This window comes from Dendrobates tinctorius, unplaced genomic scaffold, assembly GCF_039654945.1.
Source record: "Dendrobates tinctorius isolate UK_male_01 unplaced genomic scaffold, ASM3965494v1 ptg000011l, whole genome shotgun sequence".
In the NCBI taxonomy this organism is placed as follows: Eukaryota; Metazoa; Chordata; class Amphibia; order Anura; family Dendrobatidae; genus Dendrobates; species Dendrobates tinctorius.
This window is the reverse complement of record NW_027361679.1, coordinates 5,481,771-5,499,130: the sequence shown is the minus strand read 5'-3', so window position 1 is coordinate 5,499,130 and position 17,360 is coordinate 5,481,771. Positions and strand designations below refer to the sequence as shown.

Here is a 17,360-nt window from a genome sequence, read left to right as displayed (position 1 = left end):
TAAGCACTTATTTGATTCCTATAGACCATCTCTGAGGAAGGAATCCGGTGATTCCGAAACGCGTAAGACAGTTTTTTGGTCTTTTTTGCGCTCACTAGCCAGTCACGTGGTGCTCCGCGTGACCGTGACGTCACGCAAGGTCCTGCACGTTTTGCTACCTTGCCGGCTTTTGAATTCTATTCGCGCGGTTATACTCGCTGGGTGTCGGCGGCGGTCACGCGATTAGAAGGACGCTTGCTACCGGCCGGAGCAGCGTCCAATACCTGCATTCTCCAACTGAGCTTTAACGTTCTAAAGCTTACCACCGTCAGTATCACTACTGCTTGCAGCGTCACCTCTGCATCGGGACCCTGCTTGAGGAAGGAGTCTTCCATTAGTTCCTAATTCATCCGAACGAAGGTATCGTTATATACATTTTGTGAACCAGTTCCACTGTGGACATTTCTTTGCAACGTCTGAACGGTATTACCCCTGGTGTGAGAAGGGGAGAAGTGTCTTGTATGTGTCTATACACTGTGTGAGTTTATACACTGTTTGTTCAGTATTTATCCTGCTAGCGCAAATTACCTATTTTTATTAATTGACTTTTATTGTTGGACAAATTGGGTGGTTGTTGTCTATATTTGCAGCTGCAGGCCTTATCACGTAGGAACCAGCGCCTTTGTGCCTATGTTTTTATGTTTTTAAAAAACAATATACAGTTATATTTCCTATTTTCAGGTTATTAAATGCAAAGCTGCAGTCTTATGGGAGCCTCAGCAACCACTGAAGATTGAAGAGATTGAAGTTGCCCCACCTAAGGCCCATGAAGTCAGAATAAAGGTAAGCTGAACATATACATACCCTTCTCAGGCAGGTAAAGAGGATCTTTGTTTTTAAATCATTCTATGTATAATGGTCACCTTGCTGTTGGTATCCTAAGTCAAAGCAGAGTGCAAAACTTGCTTTTTGTTTATTATTCACTGAGGGGGCAATGTATAGTCATATCAGAATGCAACATCACGGTCTACAGCAGGGGTGGGCAATTAATTTTCCAGAGGGGCTACATGAGAGACAATGACTGTTGTGGAGGGCCAATCCAACAGCTTGAAATTAATTCTACTCAATATTAATTTATTAATATTAATTGTGTCAGTTAATATTGAGCAGCACTAAGTATGCTGACATCCCCCTATACATCTTTGAACCCAAGTACAGCCCCTTCTGTATACTGTATGTACCCCCCACAGCCCCTTATATACAGCATGAGCCTTATACAGCCTCCCCATATACAGCATGAGCCTTGTACAGCCTCCCCATATACAACATGAGCCCCATACAGCCTCCCTATATACTGCATGAGCCCCACAGTCTCCCGATATACTTTATGAGCCCCCCACACAGCCTCCCCATATATTGCATGAGCCCCACACAGCCTCCCCTTATATTGCATGAGCCCCACACAGCCTCCCTATATATACTGCATGAGCCTCAGACAGCCTCCCTATATACAGCATGAGCCCCACACAGCCATCCCATATATAGCATGAGCCCCACATAGCCTTTGCATATACTGCATGAGGCCCCCATAGCCTCACCATGTGCAGCATGTCACCCCCATAGCCTCCCCATGTGCTACATGTCACCCCCATAGCATGCCCATGTGCAGGATGACACCCGCATAGCCTCCCCATGTGATACATGTCACCCCATAGCCTCCCCATGTGCTATGTCACCCCCATAGCCTCCCAATGTTCTGCATGGCAGCCCCATAGAATCCACATGTGCTGCATGTAACCTGCATGGAATCCCCATGTTCTGCGCAACAGCCCCATATAATCCCCATTTGCTGTATGTCACCCCCATAGAATCCCCTTGTGCTGTCTTTCACCCCCATAGAATCCCCATGTGCTGTCTGTCACGCCCAAAGAATCTCCACGTATTGTCTGTCTCCCCCATAGAATCCCCATGTTCATACACATGAAAAAAAGACCACCACATACTCACCTCGGTCCCACTCCCTGGTACACTGCTCTTCTCTTTGCCTCCGGTGCACTGACTCTCCGGTGGTACACAGCTGATGCGATGAGATGACGTCATCACGTCAGCTGCTTCAGATGCTGATTGGTGGCGGAAGTGGCCGGAGGCCCCACCTCCACCAATGCTGACTGCACCTATGGAGAAAACGGAGAGAGCCAGCGGGCGGGCGGGCATGGTGCGGCCCACAGACCTCTGGTTTCCAGCCCCACGGCTGTCTCGGACCGTGGGCCGGACTGAGACAGCCAGAGGGCCTGATGCGGCCCACGAGCTGCAGTTTTGCCAGGTCTGGTCTACAGGCATTATCTTCTGTAAATAAAATTAAATCTCTTTGGGGCTACCAGTAGTTGCTATCTGTTGAACAGGTTAAAAAGAGTAACCCAACATTAGTGCTGGAGGTAGCAATATATCACACTCCATCAGGGCTGGTTTTAGGAAAAGTGGGGCCCTTTGCAAAAGTTTAAAATGGGGCCCCAAAGCTAACATATTGCACATCACACAGAAGCATTTCACTTGTAGTTACATGCGCTGAGTTCAGGCCGCTAAACGAGTGTGATTGACAATACTGAAGTCGTTCAATGCTTTTTTACTGGCCTCTTCAAACTAACTGAGAAAAAATTATGGGAACAGAACAATCACTATTAGATCAATCTGTCCCCATACAGTATCATGTTATCAGCAGCACATCTATAGTTTACTTCGGCGATGTGCTTCTGAGAACAATTATTTTTGTTCCGGCATAAACAATCAAATCACTCGATGAATATTTAGCATTTTGCTTGTTTAGTATAATACACCACATAGTCCTCCATATATTATAATGTGCCCTATAGTCCTCCATATAGTATAATACACTCCCCATAGTCCTCCATATAGTATAATACTCTCCCCATGGTCCTCCATATAGTATAACACACTCTCTATAGTCCTTCATATAGTATAATACATTCCCTATAGTCCTCCATGTATTAAAATACACTCCTCAGTCCTCCATATAGTATTATGCACATCCCATAGTCCTCCGTATAGTATGACACACTACTCAGTCCTCCATATAGTATAATACACTCCTCATAGTCCTCCATATATATTAAAATATACTATGTGGAGGACTAAGGAGTGTATTTTAATATATATGGAGGACTATGAGGAGTGTATTATACTATATGGATTACTGAGGAGAGTATTATACTATCTGGAGGACTATGGAGTGTAATACTCTCCTCAGTCCTCCATATAGTATAATACACTCCTCAGTCATACTGTTAGGCGTCAGGTTTCGGCTTCTGCTCTGCACGAATCCAGAGCCTCACATTCTGCGGTCTCCTGTTGTCTTTCTAATGCAGAGGAGATTACTTTGCAGCAGACCGCTCCAGAGACTAAATCCCTCTGTGCTCCTACTGGGCATGCTCACGAGACGATCTCCCATTGGAGATCGGGAGTCATGTGCCCAGGTCCTGTTCCAGATCTCATTGGTCCATCTCGGCGATCTGGAAGGTCCCGCACGACTATAAAAAGCGTGCATGACCGTTCGGCCATGCACTAGTATAGACTATACTTGCTATGTGTGAATGGATGTATGACTCTGGTGACTGACTCATTTGAAACCCCTTCTCTCTGATAATACGCATGTGGATAGGGAATTAGTTTAGCAGTCAGCGCCAGTCAGTGGCAAGCCTTAGGCCACTGTGCACACCGCACCTCTACGCTAGCGTCCGACATTGCGCTTGCTTTCCAGCTTTGTCATCGAGCGGCAGTGTCCTGCGCCGCGCTGCAGTTGCAGCCCCTCTTGGTGCTCGCAGTAGCGACGCCGCACACATGGTAGGTCTAGAATAATGCAGCTCCTCTGTCTTAGGTCCTGTGACTAGATACCATGTGTGCATTTACCTGAGGCCTGTGACACTAACAGGCTCAGCGTTTTTTGTATGTTTATGTTGCGGCGCCTCTGTGTGTGAACGAGCCCGCTCTGCGCACTTCGGGTGAAGTTAAACCCGTGCGCATTATACCGCCATATTGCTCCTGCCACCACTTAGCAGCAGTCATATCATCTACTGCACGGTGGACCCCGAGCGGCGAACGCACTTTATTATTTTTATTTAGTGCATTCTGCCGTTCCTAACACATGCATAGTAACATAGTTTTGAAGGCTGAAGGAAGACCTTATGTCCATCTAGCTCAGCCTATTTTTAGTGCAGCTGTTCTGCATTGTTGATCCTGGGGAAGGCAAAAAACCCACAGAGTAGAAGCCAATTTTCTCCATAGGGAAAAAAAATTCCTTCCGCTAAGCTGGGTCAACCATCTACCTATAATATTATGTTATTCGTAACCTTCTATACTGTTACTCACAAGAAAAGCATCCATTCCTTTCTTAAATTCATTCAGTGAGTTGGCCATCACCACTTCCTCAGGAAGAGAATTCCAGAGCCTCACTGCTCTTACCGTGAAGAACCCTCTTCTATGCTGGTGCAGAAATTGTCTTTCCTCCAAACGAAGAGAATGCCCCCTTGTTCTTGTCACAGTCCTTGGTACAAACAGTTGATTGGAGAGATCTCTGTATTGCCCTCTGATATACTTGTACATATATATTAGGTCTCCCCTAAGTCTTCTCTTTTCAAGAGTAAATAGACCTAATTTTGATAACCTTTCTGGGTATTGTAGTGAACCAACTCCATTTATCATTTTAGTAGCCCGCCTTTGAACCCTTTCAAGTTCAGTAATGTCTTTCTTGAGGACCGGTGTCCAAAATTGCACACAATACGCCAAGTGTGTCCGTCCTCCATATAGTATAATACACTCCTCGTAGTGCTCCATATAGTATAATGCACTGCCATAGTCATCCATGTAGTACAAATCACTTCCCATAGTATAATACGCCCCATAGTTCTTCATATGGTATAATGTATTCTCCATAGTCCTTGATACAGTATAATGCAGCCCACATATAGTATAATGCAGCCACCCCACAGAGCATAATGCAGCCACCCCACAGAGCATAATGCAGCCACCCCACAGAGTATTTTGCAGCTCCGCCATACAATATAATACAACTCCCATACAATACAAAGCAGCCCCCCTCATATAGGATAATGCAGCCTCTCCATAGAATATATGGTAACCCCCCTCATAGAGTATAATGCAGCCCCCACAGAATATAATGCAGCCCCCTTATATAGTATAATGCAGTCCCTCCATAGAATACAGTGTAGCCCTCCTCAGAGTATAATACAGCCCCCATAGAATATAATGTAGTCCCCTCATAGAATATAATTAAGCCCCCATACAATATAATCTAGCCCCCCGATAGACTATAATGCAGCCCCCTCATAGAGTATGATGCAATCACCCCTCATAGAATATAATAAATATAATACGGCCCCCCATAGAATATAATACAGCCCACGCATAGAATATACTGTAGCTCCCCATAGAATATAATACAGCCCACCCATAGAATATAATACAGCCCCCCATAGTATTTAATGTACCCCAATAGAATATAATACAGCCCACCCACAGAATATAATGTATCCCCCATTGTATATAACACAGCCTCCTCCATCCCCCATTGCATATAACACAGCCTCCTCCATTCTTCCCCCATTGTATATAACACAGCCTCCTCCATTCTCCCCCTTTGTATATAATACAGCCTCATCCATCCTCCCCCCATTGTATATAACACAGCCTCCTCCATCCTCCCTCCAATGTATATAACACAGCCTCCTCCATTCACTCCCCATTGTATATAACACAGCCTCCTCCATCCTCCCCCATTGTATATAACACAGCCTCCTCCATCCCCCCATTGTATATAACACAGCCTCCGCCATTCCCCCCCATTGTATATAACACAGCCTCCTCCATCCCCCATTGTATATAACACAGCCTCCGCCATTCCCCCCAATTGTATATAACACAGCCTCCTCCATCCCCCCATTGTATATAACACAGCCTCCGCCATTCCCCCAATTGTATATAACACAGCCTCCGCCATTCCCCCCGATTGTATATAACACAGCCTCCTCCATCCCCCCATTGCATATAACACAGCCTCCTCCATTCACTCCCCATTGCATATAACACAGCCTCCTCCATCCTCCCTCCAATGTAAATAACACAGCCTCCTCCATCCTCCCTCCAATGTATATAACACAGCCTCCTCCATTCACTCCCCATTGTATATAACACAGCCTCCTCCATTCACTCCCCATTGTATATAACACAGCCTCCTCCATTCACTCCCCATTGTATATAACACAGCCTCCTCCATCCTCCCTCCAATGTATATAGCACGGCCTTCTCCATCCCCCCATAGCGCCACAGTCCAGTACTCACGGCTATATTAAAAAGAAAAAAAAACACACATTCCTCACCTCTCCCAGCTCTGGTCTCAGCAACTGCAGTCTGCCCAGCACACAGTGGGCGCGCGATAATATGATGTCATCACGCACCCGCAGTGTCAGAGGCAGAGGGGAACGATGGGAGACGCTCTCTCCTCTATCATTGCTTTGAACTGTACAGGTGTCTATGACGCTGGTATAGTTCAATGCGGCGGCTGCAGGGGGAGTCAGCGTTGGCGGCAGGCAGGCCCTCCCTGCCTCACGGGCCCCATAGCGGCTGCGTGATGTGCTGCTAGCTGGGTCCCCTGGGGGAGCGGGGGCCCTAGGCAGCTGTCTGGTCTGCCTGCCGCTAACATGGCCCTGCACTCCATACTAACCCAATTAAAAAAATACAAATTGAAGAGAAAAAGTAGCTGGGGCTCACAATCAAAAAAAGAAGACAGTATAAGTGAATAATATAATGATCACAGGCTATCAATCAACAATAGATATCCCATGAGATCTAATTGTATTAACCCCTTAATGACCGCCGATACACCTGTTAACGGCGATAGTTAAGGGTACTTAACTCCTTAAGGACCGGGGTTATTTTCTTTTTTTGCGTTTTTGTTTTTCACTCCCTTTCTTCCCAGAGCCGTAACTTTTTTATTTTTCCATCAATATGGCCATGTGAGGGCTTATTTTTTGTGGGACAAGTTGTACTTTTGAACAACACCATTGATTTTACCATGTCGTGTACTACAAAACAGGAAAAAAATTCCAAGTGCGGTAAAATTGCAAAAAAGTGCAATCCCACACTTGATTTTTGTTTGGCTTTTTTGCTAGGTTCACTAAATGCTAAAACTGACCCACCATTATGATTCGCCAGGCCATTACAAGTTCATAGACACCAAACATGTCTAGGTTCTTTTTTATCTAAGTGGTGAAAAAAAATCCAAAGTTTGCTAAAAAAAAAAAAAACAACACCATTTTCCGAGACCAGTAGCGTCTCCATTTTTCGTGATCTGGGGTCGGGTGAGGGCTTATTTTTTGCGTGCCGAGCTGACGTTTTTAATGATACCTCTTTTATGCAGACACGTTATTTTGATCGCCCATTATTGCATTTTAATGCATTGTCACAGAGATCAAAACCGTAATTCTGGGGTTTTGAATTTTTTCTTGCTACGCTGTTTAGCGATCGGGCTAATGCATTTTTTTATTGATCGGGCGATTCTGAACGCGGCGATACCAAATATGTGTATGTGTAATTTTTTTTATTGTTTTATTTTGAATTGGGACGAAAGGGGGGTGATTTGAACTTTTATATTTTTTTTATTTTTTTCATATTTTTTAAAATACTTTTTTTTAATTTTGTCATGCTTCATTAGCCACCATGGGAGGCTAGAAGCATGCCATACTTGATCGGCTCAGCTACATATAGGCGATGAGCAGATCGCCTATATGTAGCAGTATTACTGCATAGCTATGAGCGCCGACCACCGGGTGGTGCTCACAGCAAAGCGGCATCAACAATCATAGAGGTCTCCAAGAGACCTCTGGTTGTTATGCCAACGCATCACTGACCCCCGATCACGTGACGGGGGTCAGCGATGATCTCATTTCCGGCCCGGCGGCCGGAAGCGCCGGTTAAACGCCATTGTCAGCGTTTAACAATTGTGTTTAACGGGTTAATAGGTGCAGGTGAATCGCGATTCCACCTGCGCCTATTGCGGGCACATGTCAGCTGTTCAAAACAGCAGACATGTCCCGGCTTTGATACGGGCTCAGTGCCGGAGCCCTCATCAAAGCAGAGGAGAAGGCCAATGACGGACTGGGTCCGTCATTGGACATTAAGGGGTTAAACAACAGCGCCATTAATTAATGGCACTGTGGAGAAAGTGAATAGCGCCCCACGGATTTTCTCTGCAGCGGGGTAGCCGAGACCCCAAAGAACATGATTTGGGTCGGATTTTACCGACCCTGCTTTTGCGATCGCCTTTATTAACGGTATAACGGCGACTGCAAAAAAAAATCTGCAATTTTCCTATTACTTTCTCTCTCCTCTGATGTGATCTCTAATATAATGTATTATGGTAATATTCAGTATGCAAAGTGTTAAATCATAATGTAAGTATAGCATAGGATAAGCTTAGGTTAGCATAAGATATAAAATACAGATAATAGGTGTTGCATATAAGATAGGAAATGGTTAAGGATAGAACAAGCCCAATGCGTGGTGGGCACTAGCGTCAATAAAAGGAGGACACATCCTGGATATTTAGAGTTCAGTGTCAGTTAAAGGGAATCTGTCACCCCTTTTTTGAGATATCATATAATGATATCATTCAATTGTGTGTCACATAAGGATTCTCTTAGTACTTTTGCTTCCCCCTGACCCCGCACCTTTCATGCATAAATACCTTTTATATGTCGGTTCAGATGTATGTAAACTGCCGCGGTCCGGTCCGCTGGGCGTGGCTTATTCACCTGCTCACCCCCCCTCCCTGTCTTGCTCTACGCAAGAAGAAATGCATAGAGCAAGACAGGGAGGGGGGAGCAGGTGAATAAGCCCCGCCCATCGGACCGGACCGCGGCAGTTTACATACATCTGAACCGACATATAAAAGGTATTTATGCATGAAAGGTGCGGGGTCAGGGGGAAGCAAAAGTACTAAGAGAATCCTTATGTGACACACAGTTGAATGATATCAATATATGATATCTCAAAAAAGGGGTGACAGATGCCCTTTAATGAAGTGCATAGTTGCCACACTCAGATGCGATGGGCTGCTAGAGGCAGCATGGGCTAACCATTCGAGGCAATGAGAGGCTGAATAGAGTTCTCATATGAACATTCCTGCTGTGTTTGGAGCCTAGGGCTCGGGCCAGGTACCAAGGAGCAGACCTGGTCTTCTGACATAACAGGGTCAGTGGACGTGGAAATATGTGGAGGGCAGTTGAATGGTTCCCAGTGCTCTTGCAAAGTGGACAATGAATCCCTGAGGCTGATTGAGTCAGCGGGAATGGGGGTAGTCCATGATGAACAGATGACAGAACAGAAGAGGCGTTGCACTAACGAGCAAGGAAGTACAAATTGCTGTACCATATCCCACCTGTACCCACATGATGAACTTGGACTGTATAGTAAATGTTTGACTAATATAAAGAACTTGGTGTCACTTAAATTGTGTGTGGCTCACTCTGCTGAACTTTACATAAGTGCTGGGTGAAGGAACACGAAGTTATATATTAGAACATATGTATTTAGCTAGTTGGTGCAGAAATGCTGCAGAAAATCAGGAGCGTCAAAAAGTCACCAAATATTCATCATGGGAACTTAGTGCAATGGCGTTTTCCAGCCTATGAATGCATCAGAAGCTACGGGGATCAGTAACGATGAGTTTCTTTTCTTTTATTATTTTTAATGAGTCTGAGCCATTTAAACAATAAATTAAGATATAAGTGCTGCAGTTAGGCATCAAAAACTTGTTTATAATCATGAAAACGTAAGAACTATTTGCCAACACATTGTTAAACATATTTTTTTTCTGAACAGATAGTTGCTACTGGAATATGTCGATCAGATGACAATGTAGTGGGAGGATTAATGAAAGAAAGCAAGTATCCAGTGATTTTAGGCCATGAAGCTGCCGGTATTGTAGAGAGCATTGGAGATGGAGTAACTACTGTGAAGCCTGGTAAGTTCCACAAAACAAATGTCGAACCCGTTAATCAAATATAGGATTGTACATAAGATTTAAGACCTCATTCCGACAGCTGTGTTTCATGTACAAGTTCAATAAATGATTTACCACAGACAGAATTCATATTAAAGTCTGTGGAACTATTAACATGTCCAAGTATTGTTGCAGAGTGAATTGAAATAAAAAAACAGAGACTTTTTTTGATCGAGTCTATGGGTGCATAAAATTCTCAGACAGTACTCATATGCAGGGCCGGCGTTGGGGGCAGGCAGACCAGGCAGCCGCCTAGGGCCCCCATTCCTCCAGGTGCCCACAGCCAGGAGTAAGGCGCCTCCTTTCCCCTCCTCCCACATCATGCAATCAACTTATCGGCATCACAGCATCATACAGTGCTGTGCAAATTAATTAGGACAAAGCATTTTTTTAAGTAAAATCGTAAGTTGGTTACCAGTCAGTGATTCAAGCCAGTTTTAATTGCTTTAAACAGGTGTGAGGGCCTGTTCAAAGCAGTTAAAATTGGTTTGAATCACTGACTGGTAACAAACTTACAATTTTACTTAAAAAAAATGCTATGTCCCAATTAATTTGTTTTAAGTCCCAATTAATTTGCACAGCACTGTAGGTGCCAATATAGTTTTAAGCAGTGATGGAGGAGAGAGCGTCATGTGATGCTACTTTGTGTGGGGGGACTGCACTATACTGTGTGTGTGGAGGTTGCATTATACTGTGTGTGGGGGCTGCACTATACTGTGTGTGGGGGCTACATTATATTGTGTGTTTATGGGGGGACTGCACTATACTGTTTGTGTGTGGAGGCTGCATTATTCTGTGTGTGGGGGGGCTGCATTATACTGTGTGTGTGTGGCTGCAATATACTCTGATGGGGCTGCTTTATACTCTGGGGGCTGCATTATACTCTGAATGGGCTGCTTTATATTCTGGGTGGTTGCTTTATACTGTGTGTGTATGTAGGGCTGAATTATACTCTTATGGGGCTGCATTATACTCAGAGGGTGCTGCATTATACTCTTAGGGGCTTCATTATACTCTGAAGGAGCTGAATTATGCTGTGTGTGTGGGGGGCTGCATTATACTGTGTGTGGGGGGGCTGCATTATAATGTGTGTGTTGGGGGCTGCATTATACTGTGTGTGTGTGGGCTGCACTATACTGTGTGTGTGGGGGGCTGAATTATACTGTGTGTGGGGCTGCATTATACTCTGAGGGGGCTACATTATACTTTGAGGATGGCTGTATTATGCTGTATTGTGCTCTGAGGGGACTACATTATACTCTATGAAGGGGGCTGCAGTATGCTCTCAGGGGGCTGCATTATACAGTTGTGCTCAAAAATTTACATACCCCGGCAGATTTTTTGCTTTCGTGGCCTTTTTTTCATAGAATATGAATGATGACACCAAAACTTTTTCTCCACTCGTTAGTGGTTGGGTGAAGCCATTTATTGTCAAACTACTGTTTTCTTTTTAAATAATAATGACAACCCAAAACATCCAAATCGTTCTGATCAAAGTTCACATACCCCATTTCTTAATACTGTGTATTGACCCCTCTAACATCAATGACAACTTGAAGTCTTTGTGGTAGTTGTGGATGAGGTTCTTTAATTTCTCAGATGATAAAGCTGCCCACGCTTCATGGCAAAAAGCCTCCAGTTCCTGGGCTGTCTAGCATAAACTGCGTTCTTGAGATCTCCCCAGAGTGGTTCAATGATATTGAGGTCAGAACCTTCATTTTGTCCTGCTGTAGCCAATGACAGATGGACTTGGCCTTTTGTTTTGGATTGTTGTCATGTTGGAACTTCCAAGTACATCCCATGCGCAGCTTTCTGGACTGATGAGTGCAAACTTGCCTCCAGTAATTGCTGATAATGTGCTGCATTCATCTTTCCTTCAACTTTGAACAAGTTTCCTGTGCCTTTTGTAGCTCACACATCCCCAAAACATCAGCGATCCACCTCCGTGCTTTACAGTAGGAATGGTGTTCCTTTCATTATAGGCTTTGTTGACCTCTCTTCAACTGTTACGTTTATGGTTGTTGCCAAAAAGTGCAATTTTGGTCTCATCACTCCAAATTACCTTGTTCCAGAAGTTTTGAGGCTTGTCTCTGTGATCTTTTGCGTATTGTAGGCAAGATACTTTGTGGTATTTGTGCAGTAATGGCTTTCATCTGGCAACTCGACCATGCAGCCCATTTTCTTCAAGTGCCTCCTTATTGTGCATCTTGAACAGACACACCGCTAGTTTTCAGAAAGTCCTGTTTTTCATCTGATGTTATTTGTGGGTTTTTCTTTGCATCCCGAACAATTTTCCCGGCAGTTGTGGACGATATTTTTCTTGGTCTACCTGACCGTCGTTATGTTTTTACATAGCCCCTGATTTTCCATTTATTAATCACAGTTTGAATGCTGCTCACTGGCAATATCAATTTCTTGGATATCTTTTTGTATGCCTTTCCTGTTTTATACAGTTCAATTACCTTTTCCTGTAGATCCATTGACATTTCTTTTGCTTTCCCAATGACTCACAATCCAGAAACATGAGTGGCTGGATGAAAGATGCAAGAGTCTGTCCGGATCCCAGAAACCCGCTCAACTTTCATGCACACACACTGATTACAAGCAAATAGGTCACAGGTGAGGATGTTACATTTAGTAGCCATTCAAACCCATCAGTGTCAACTTCTGTGCATGTTATCAGGCCAAAATCACCAGGGTATGTGAACTTTTGATCAGGGTCAACTGGATGTTTTGGGTTGTCATTATTATTTAAAAAGAGAAAACAAAGTAGTTTGACAATAAATGACTTCACCCAACCACTAACCATGAGTGGAGAAAAAGTTTTGGTGTTATCATTCATATTCTCTGAAAAAAAGCCAAGAAAGCAAAAATTGTGTCAGGGTATGTAAACTTTTGAGCACAACTGTACTCTATGAGAGGGGCTGCAGTATACTCTCATAGACTCCAGCAGCAGTCCACTACTTGTGAATTTCGCCAAGCACTTGTATATTGCTGGTCAGCCTGAAACATCACAACATACACTACTCTGCTTCATTTTTTCATCAGTCTTGTCCTTTAAACTCAGAGGGTGAGTTAAAAGTTGGATGTTAAACAAACGCCATCCATAAAGCATGAAATGTTTCACAGCTCCATTGCAATTATTAACTTAGTAAACTGTATTTGGAGCATTAGGGTATGTGAACACGTTCTGAAAAATCTACTGCAAATACTGCATACTGTGTTTTTGCTCATGCGTTTTTTTATGCATTTTTCGCATTCATTAGAAAGGGCGAAAAATGCTGAAAGAAATAACATGCTGTAAGTTTGAAACTGCCTCAAATCTGCAAGGTAAAAATGAGCAACATGTGCACGGGATTTCAGAAATGTAATTTTCTTTGTATTTTAAATGGTTAATGTAGACTACAGATGCTATCCAGATGTCATAATTATATAAAAAATACAGACATATGGAGGAAATACTGATGGCATACGATTGAAAGTATGGATTGCAAATTGTCTTATTTTTCTGAATCAAATTTGGTCTGGATGTTTTTTCATATGCTTGCATGAACCTGGCGCGAAGCAGATCTGTATAGCTCAGGGGTATTTCATAGTTATTGATTTTAAAATTATTATTGCAGTCAATAGGATAATGGAATTCTTCAGTTAGACATCACAAACCATACAAAGCTATCCTGCGTTCTTCCATTTATAATTTTTAGTACTTGTCATTTATTGGGTCTATGATCCCTGTTGATAAAAGTTTAAAACCATTTTTTTCTTGTTTTATCGATATTAGGAGACAAAGTAATACCATTATTTCTTCCTTACTGTGGAGAATGCAGAGGTTGTGCTGAACCTAAAAGTAACCTGTGCTACAAAGCTGAGTATGTTTATCTATATCTATAAAAATGAGAGTGTGTATCAGCCATGCCCACTCCACATAACAACCAATCACTAAGTATTTTTCATTTCACCAGAGCTGTTTAAATGAAGGTGAGCTGTGATTGGTTGCTATCAGCAACAGTTTTCCTTGTAGACAGTTGTGGTAACTGAGGCCTATTATTCTTATCATTTCTCTGGTGTTATCGTCCTTCTGTAAAGCTGGAAATAACACAAATTATTACCGTGCTACACAGACCACCCTCTGACACAAACTGCAGGGGGAGCCCAGTATCACACAGGAGAGGATTAGATATACGGCTTAGATATATGGTTCAGCAGACTGTATCACACAGGATAGGATTAGATACACGGCTCAGCACACAGTATCACACAGGATAGGATTAGATACACAGCTCAGCAGACTGCATCACACAGGAGAGGATTAGATACGCGGCTCAGCAGACAGTATCACACAGGATAGGATTAGATACACAGCTCAGCAGACTGTATCACACAGGATAGAATTAAATACACGGCTCAGCAGACAGGAACACACAGGATAGGATTAGATACACAGTTCAGGAGACAGTATCACACAGGATAGGAATAGATACACAGCTCAGCACATGGTATCACACAGGATAGGATTAGATACACAGCTCAGCAGTCAGTATCACACAGGATAGGAATAGATACACAGCTCAGCACACGGTATCACACAGGATAGGATTAGATACATGGCTCAGCAGTCAGTATCACACAGGAGAGGATTAGATACACAGCTCAGCAGGCAGTATCACACAGGATAGGATTAGATACACAGCTCAGCAGTCAGTATCACACAGGACAGGATTAGAGACACGGCTCAGCAAAAGGATGTGCCAAAGGAGAGGACATTTTCATTCCAAGAATTCCACTCATTCCATCTGATTTGCCTTTTGATTTTAAACGCCTCCAGTTTCCACTTTGACTGGCATTTGCAATGTCCATTAGCAAGGCTCAGGGACAGTCCTTGAAAGTAGTAGAGATCGATTTGCAATCTCCATGCTTTTCTCATAGTCAACTTTACATGGCCTGTTCAAGAGTTGGAACTGCCAAAAATCTGTTCATCTTTGCACCGAAAGGAAAAATAAAAAATGTTTATCAAAAGGCTCTTGAATGAGTTGAAAATAAAATACTGTCAATACGTAGATAATTGTTTAGTTAATTTGTGTTGCAAATCTGTAGTGTTGAATATATGATGTGAAATATTTTTATATGCAATATAATCATTATAATTTGTTATAACTAACTCCATTTAGTTACTATGCCTGGGCAACGCCGGGCTCTTCAGCTAGTACATAATAAAAACAAGTACAATAATCTTAAATATAAAAAGTCACAACTGGTACAGGAAGAGAGGAGACCCTTTATGCAAGGGCTCACAATCTACAAGGGATGGGTGAGGATACAATAGGTGAGGGTAGAGCTGGTCATGCAGTGGTTTGGTGGATCGGTGGTTACTGCAGGCTGTACTCTTGTTGGAAGAGGTAGGTCTTCAGTTTCCTTTTGAAGGTTTCTATGATAGACGAGTGTCTGATATGTTGGGCTAGAGATTTATAGACTAGTGGGGATGTGTTGGTTAAATCTTTCATGCGATTGTGGGAAGAGAAGATAAGAGGTGAGAGGAGAAGGATGTCTTGTGAGAATCAAGAGTTTTCCTGCAAGTAAGTGCTGGGAGACTAGGTCACAGATGTATGGAGGATACAGATTGTGGATGGCTTTGTATGCCATGGTTAGGGTTTTGAAAGGGAGTCTCTGGGTAATGGGGAGTCAGTGAAGGTATTGACAGAGGGGAGAGGCTGGGAAATAGCAGGGGGACAGGTGGATTAGTCGGGCAGCAGAGTTTAGAATGGATTGGAGGGGTGCGAGAGGGTTAAAAGGGAAGCAACAATATAGGAGGTTGCAGTAGTCAAGGCACACATGATGAGTTTTCTCATCCACAGCACGTCTGCAGACTTCCATCTTCTTCACTCATTTGCAGCAAATCTCCACATGATGCCGTTAAAGATAGAAGTGTCATTATAAAAATAGATACTAATAAATACAGTATATGCCCTACGCTGAGGCCCTGAATAAATAATTGCTCCTCACTATATTGTCTGCACAAAATAACAAAATATAACCCCCACACACTGTCCGTCTTATAGTACATGCTCTCCACACTGACCCTCTTTTCCATACTGGCCCCCCTCGTCACACTGTCCTCCAACACTGTCCCCCTTATAGGGCCCAGCCTCTATACTGTACTCTCTCATCACACTCCCCCTCCTTGGTATACTGTCCGCTCCCTGCTGTACCCTTACACTGTCCCCCCATGCTACGCCCCCTGTTATGAATAGATCACCGGGGAGGATGGCAGGAATAGGCTAGGCCACCAGGAAACCAGAAATGTTGGTAACTTAGCGGATTGCAGACCCCTAATCCTAACAACACAACTAACAGTAGCCGTGGGGCGTACCTACGATGCCCTAGACACCTCGGCACAGCTGGAGAGCTAACTAAGCCTAAAGCAAGAAAGGTGAAATCTAAACTGCCCCGGAGTAGAACCCCAAAGGAATAGATAACCCCAACATATATTGTCGGTGAGACAAGATGAGGCACAAACACAGGCAGAAAATAGACTGAGCAAATGATGGGGCCCATACTGTCTAGATAGGAAAGGAAATGAAAGACACTGTCTGCAATCACGCAAAAACCCTAAAAAATCCAACACATCTGATGTACAAAAATACTGAGGTCTCACGACTAGTGTTGAGCGATACTTTCTGATATTGGGAAATATCGGATCGGATTGGATCGGACCGATACCCGAAAAGTATCGGGTATCGCCGATTCCGATACCGGAAGCCCCATGCAAGTCTATGGGACACAAATATCAGAAGTCAAAAAACCCCTTTCTTTACTTGCACATTCGGGAGGGGGGAAGAGTATGGGTGGTGCGTGGGCGGACACTGTGCATGTCTGTGTGAGCGGACGGGGTCTGTACGGGCCTCTCGGGGCTCTGTGCGGGCCTGCCGGGGCTCTGTGCGGGCCTGCCGGGGCTCTGTGCGGGCTGCCGGGGCTCTGTGCGGGCCTGCCGGGGCTCTGTGCTGGCATCGTCCGATGGGACTACAAGTCCCATCGGGCTATGCCTGCTACAATGACAGTGATTGACACATTAGCCAATGATGGGACAGTAGTAGTCCCATCATCCGGCTAATTTGTTGAATGTAAAAAAAAAACATACTACATACATACTACATACATACTACATATATACAACATTCATACAACATACATATATACTACATATATACTACATTCATACAACATACATACATACTACATATATACTACATTCATACAACATACATACATACTGTACTACATTCATACAACA

General features: G+C 43.7%; 1 protein-coding gene across 1 annotated transcript in view; it reads left to right on the top strand.

Moving 5' to 3' along the window:
• The window catches only part of LOC141100807 (alcohol dehydrogenase 1-like), a 144,292-nt gene that overhangs the window by 34,897 nt on the left and 92,035 nt on the right, over positions 1-17,360 (top strand). Inside the window, exons 2-4 of the mRNA XM_073589486.1 lie at positions 721-822; positions 9,892-10,033; positions 13,854-13,941. Coding sequence (XP_073445587.1) covers positions 721-822; positions 9,892-10,033; positions 13,854-13,941 — 332 coding nt within the window. The remainder of the gene's footprint in view (positions 1-720; positions 823-9,891; positions 10,034-13,853; positions 13,942-17,360) is intronic.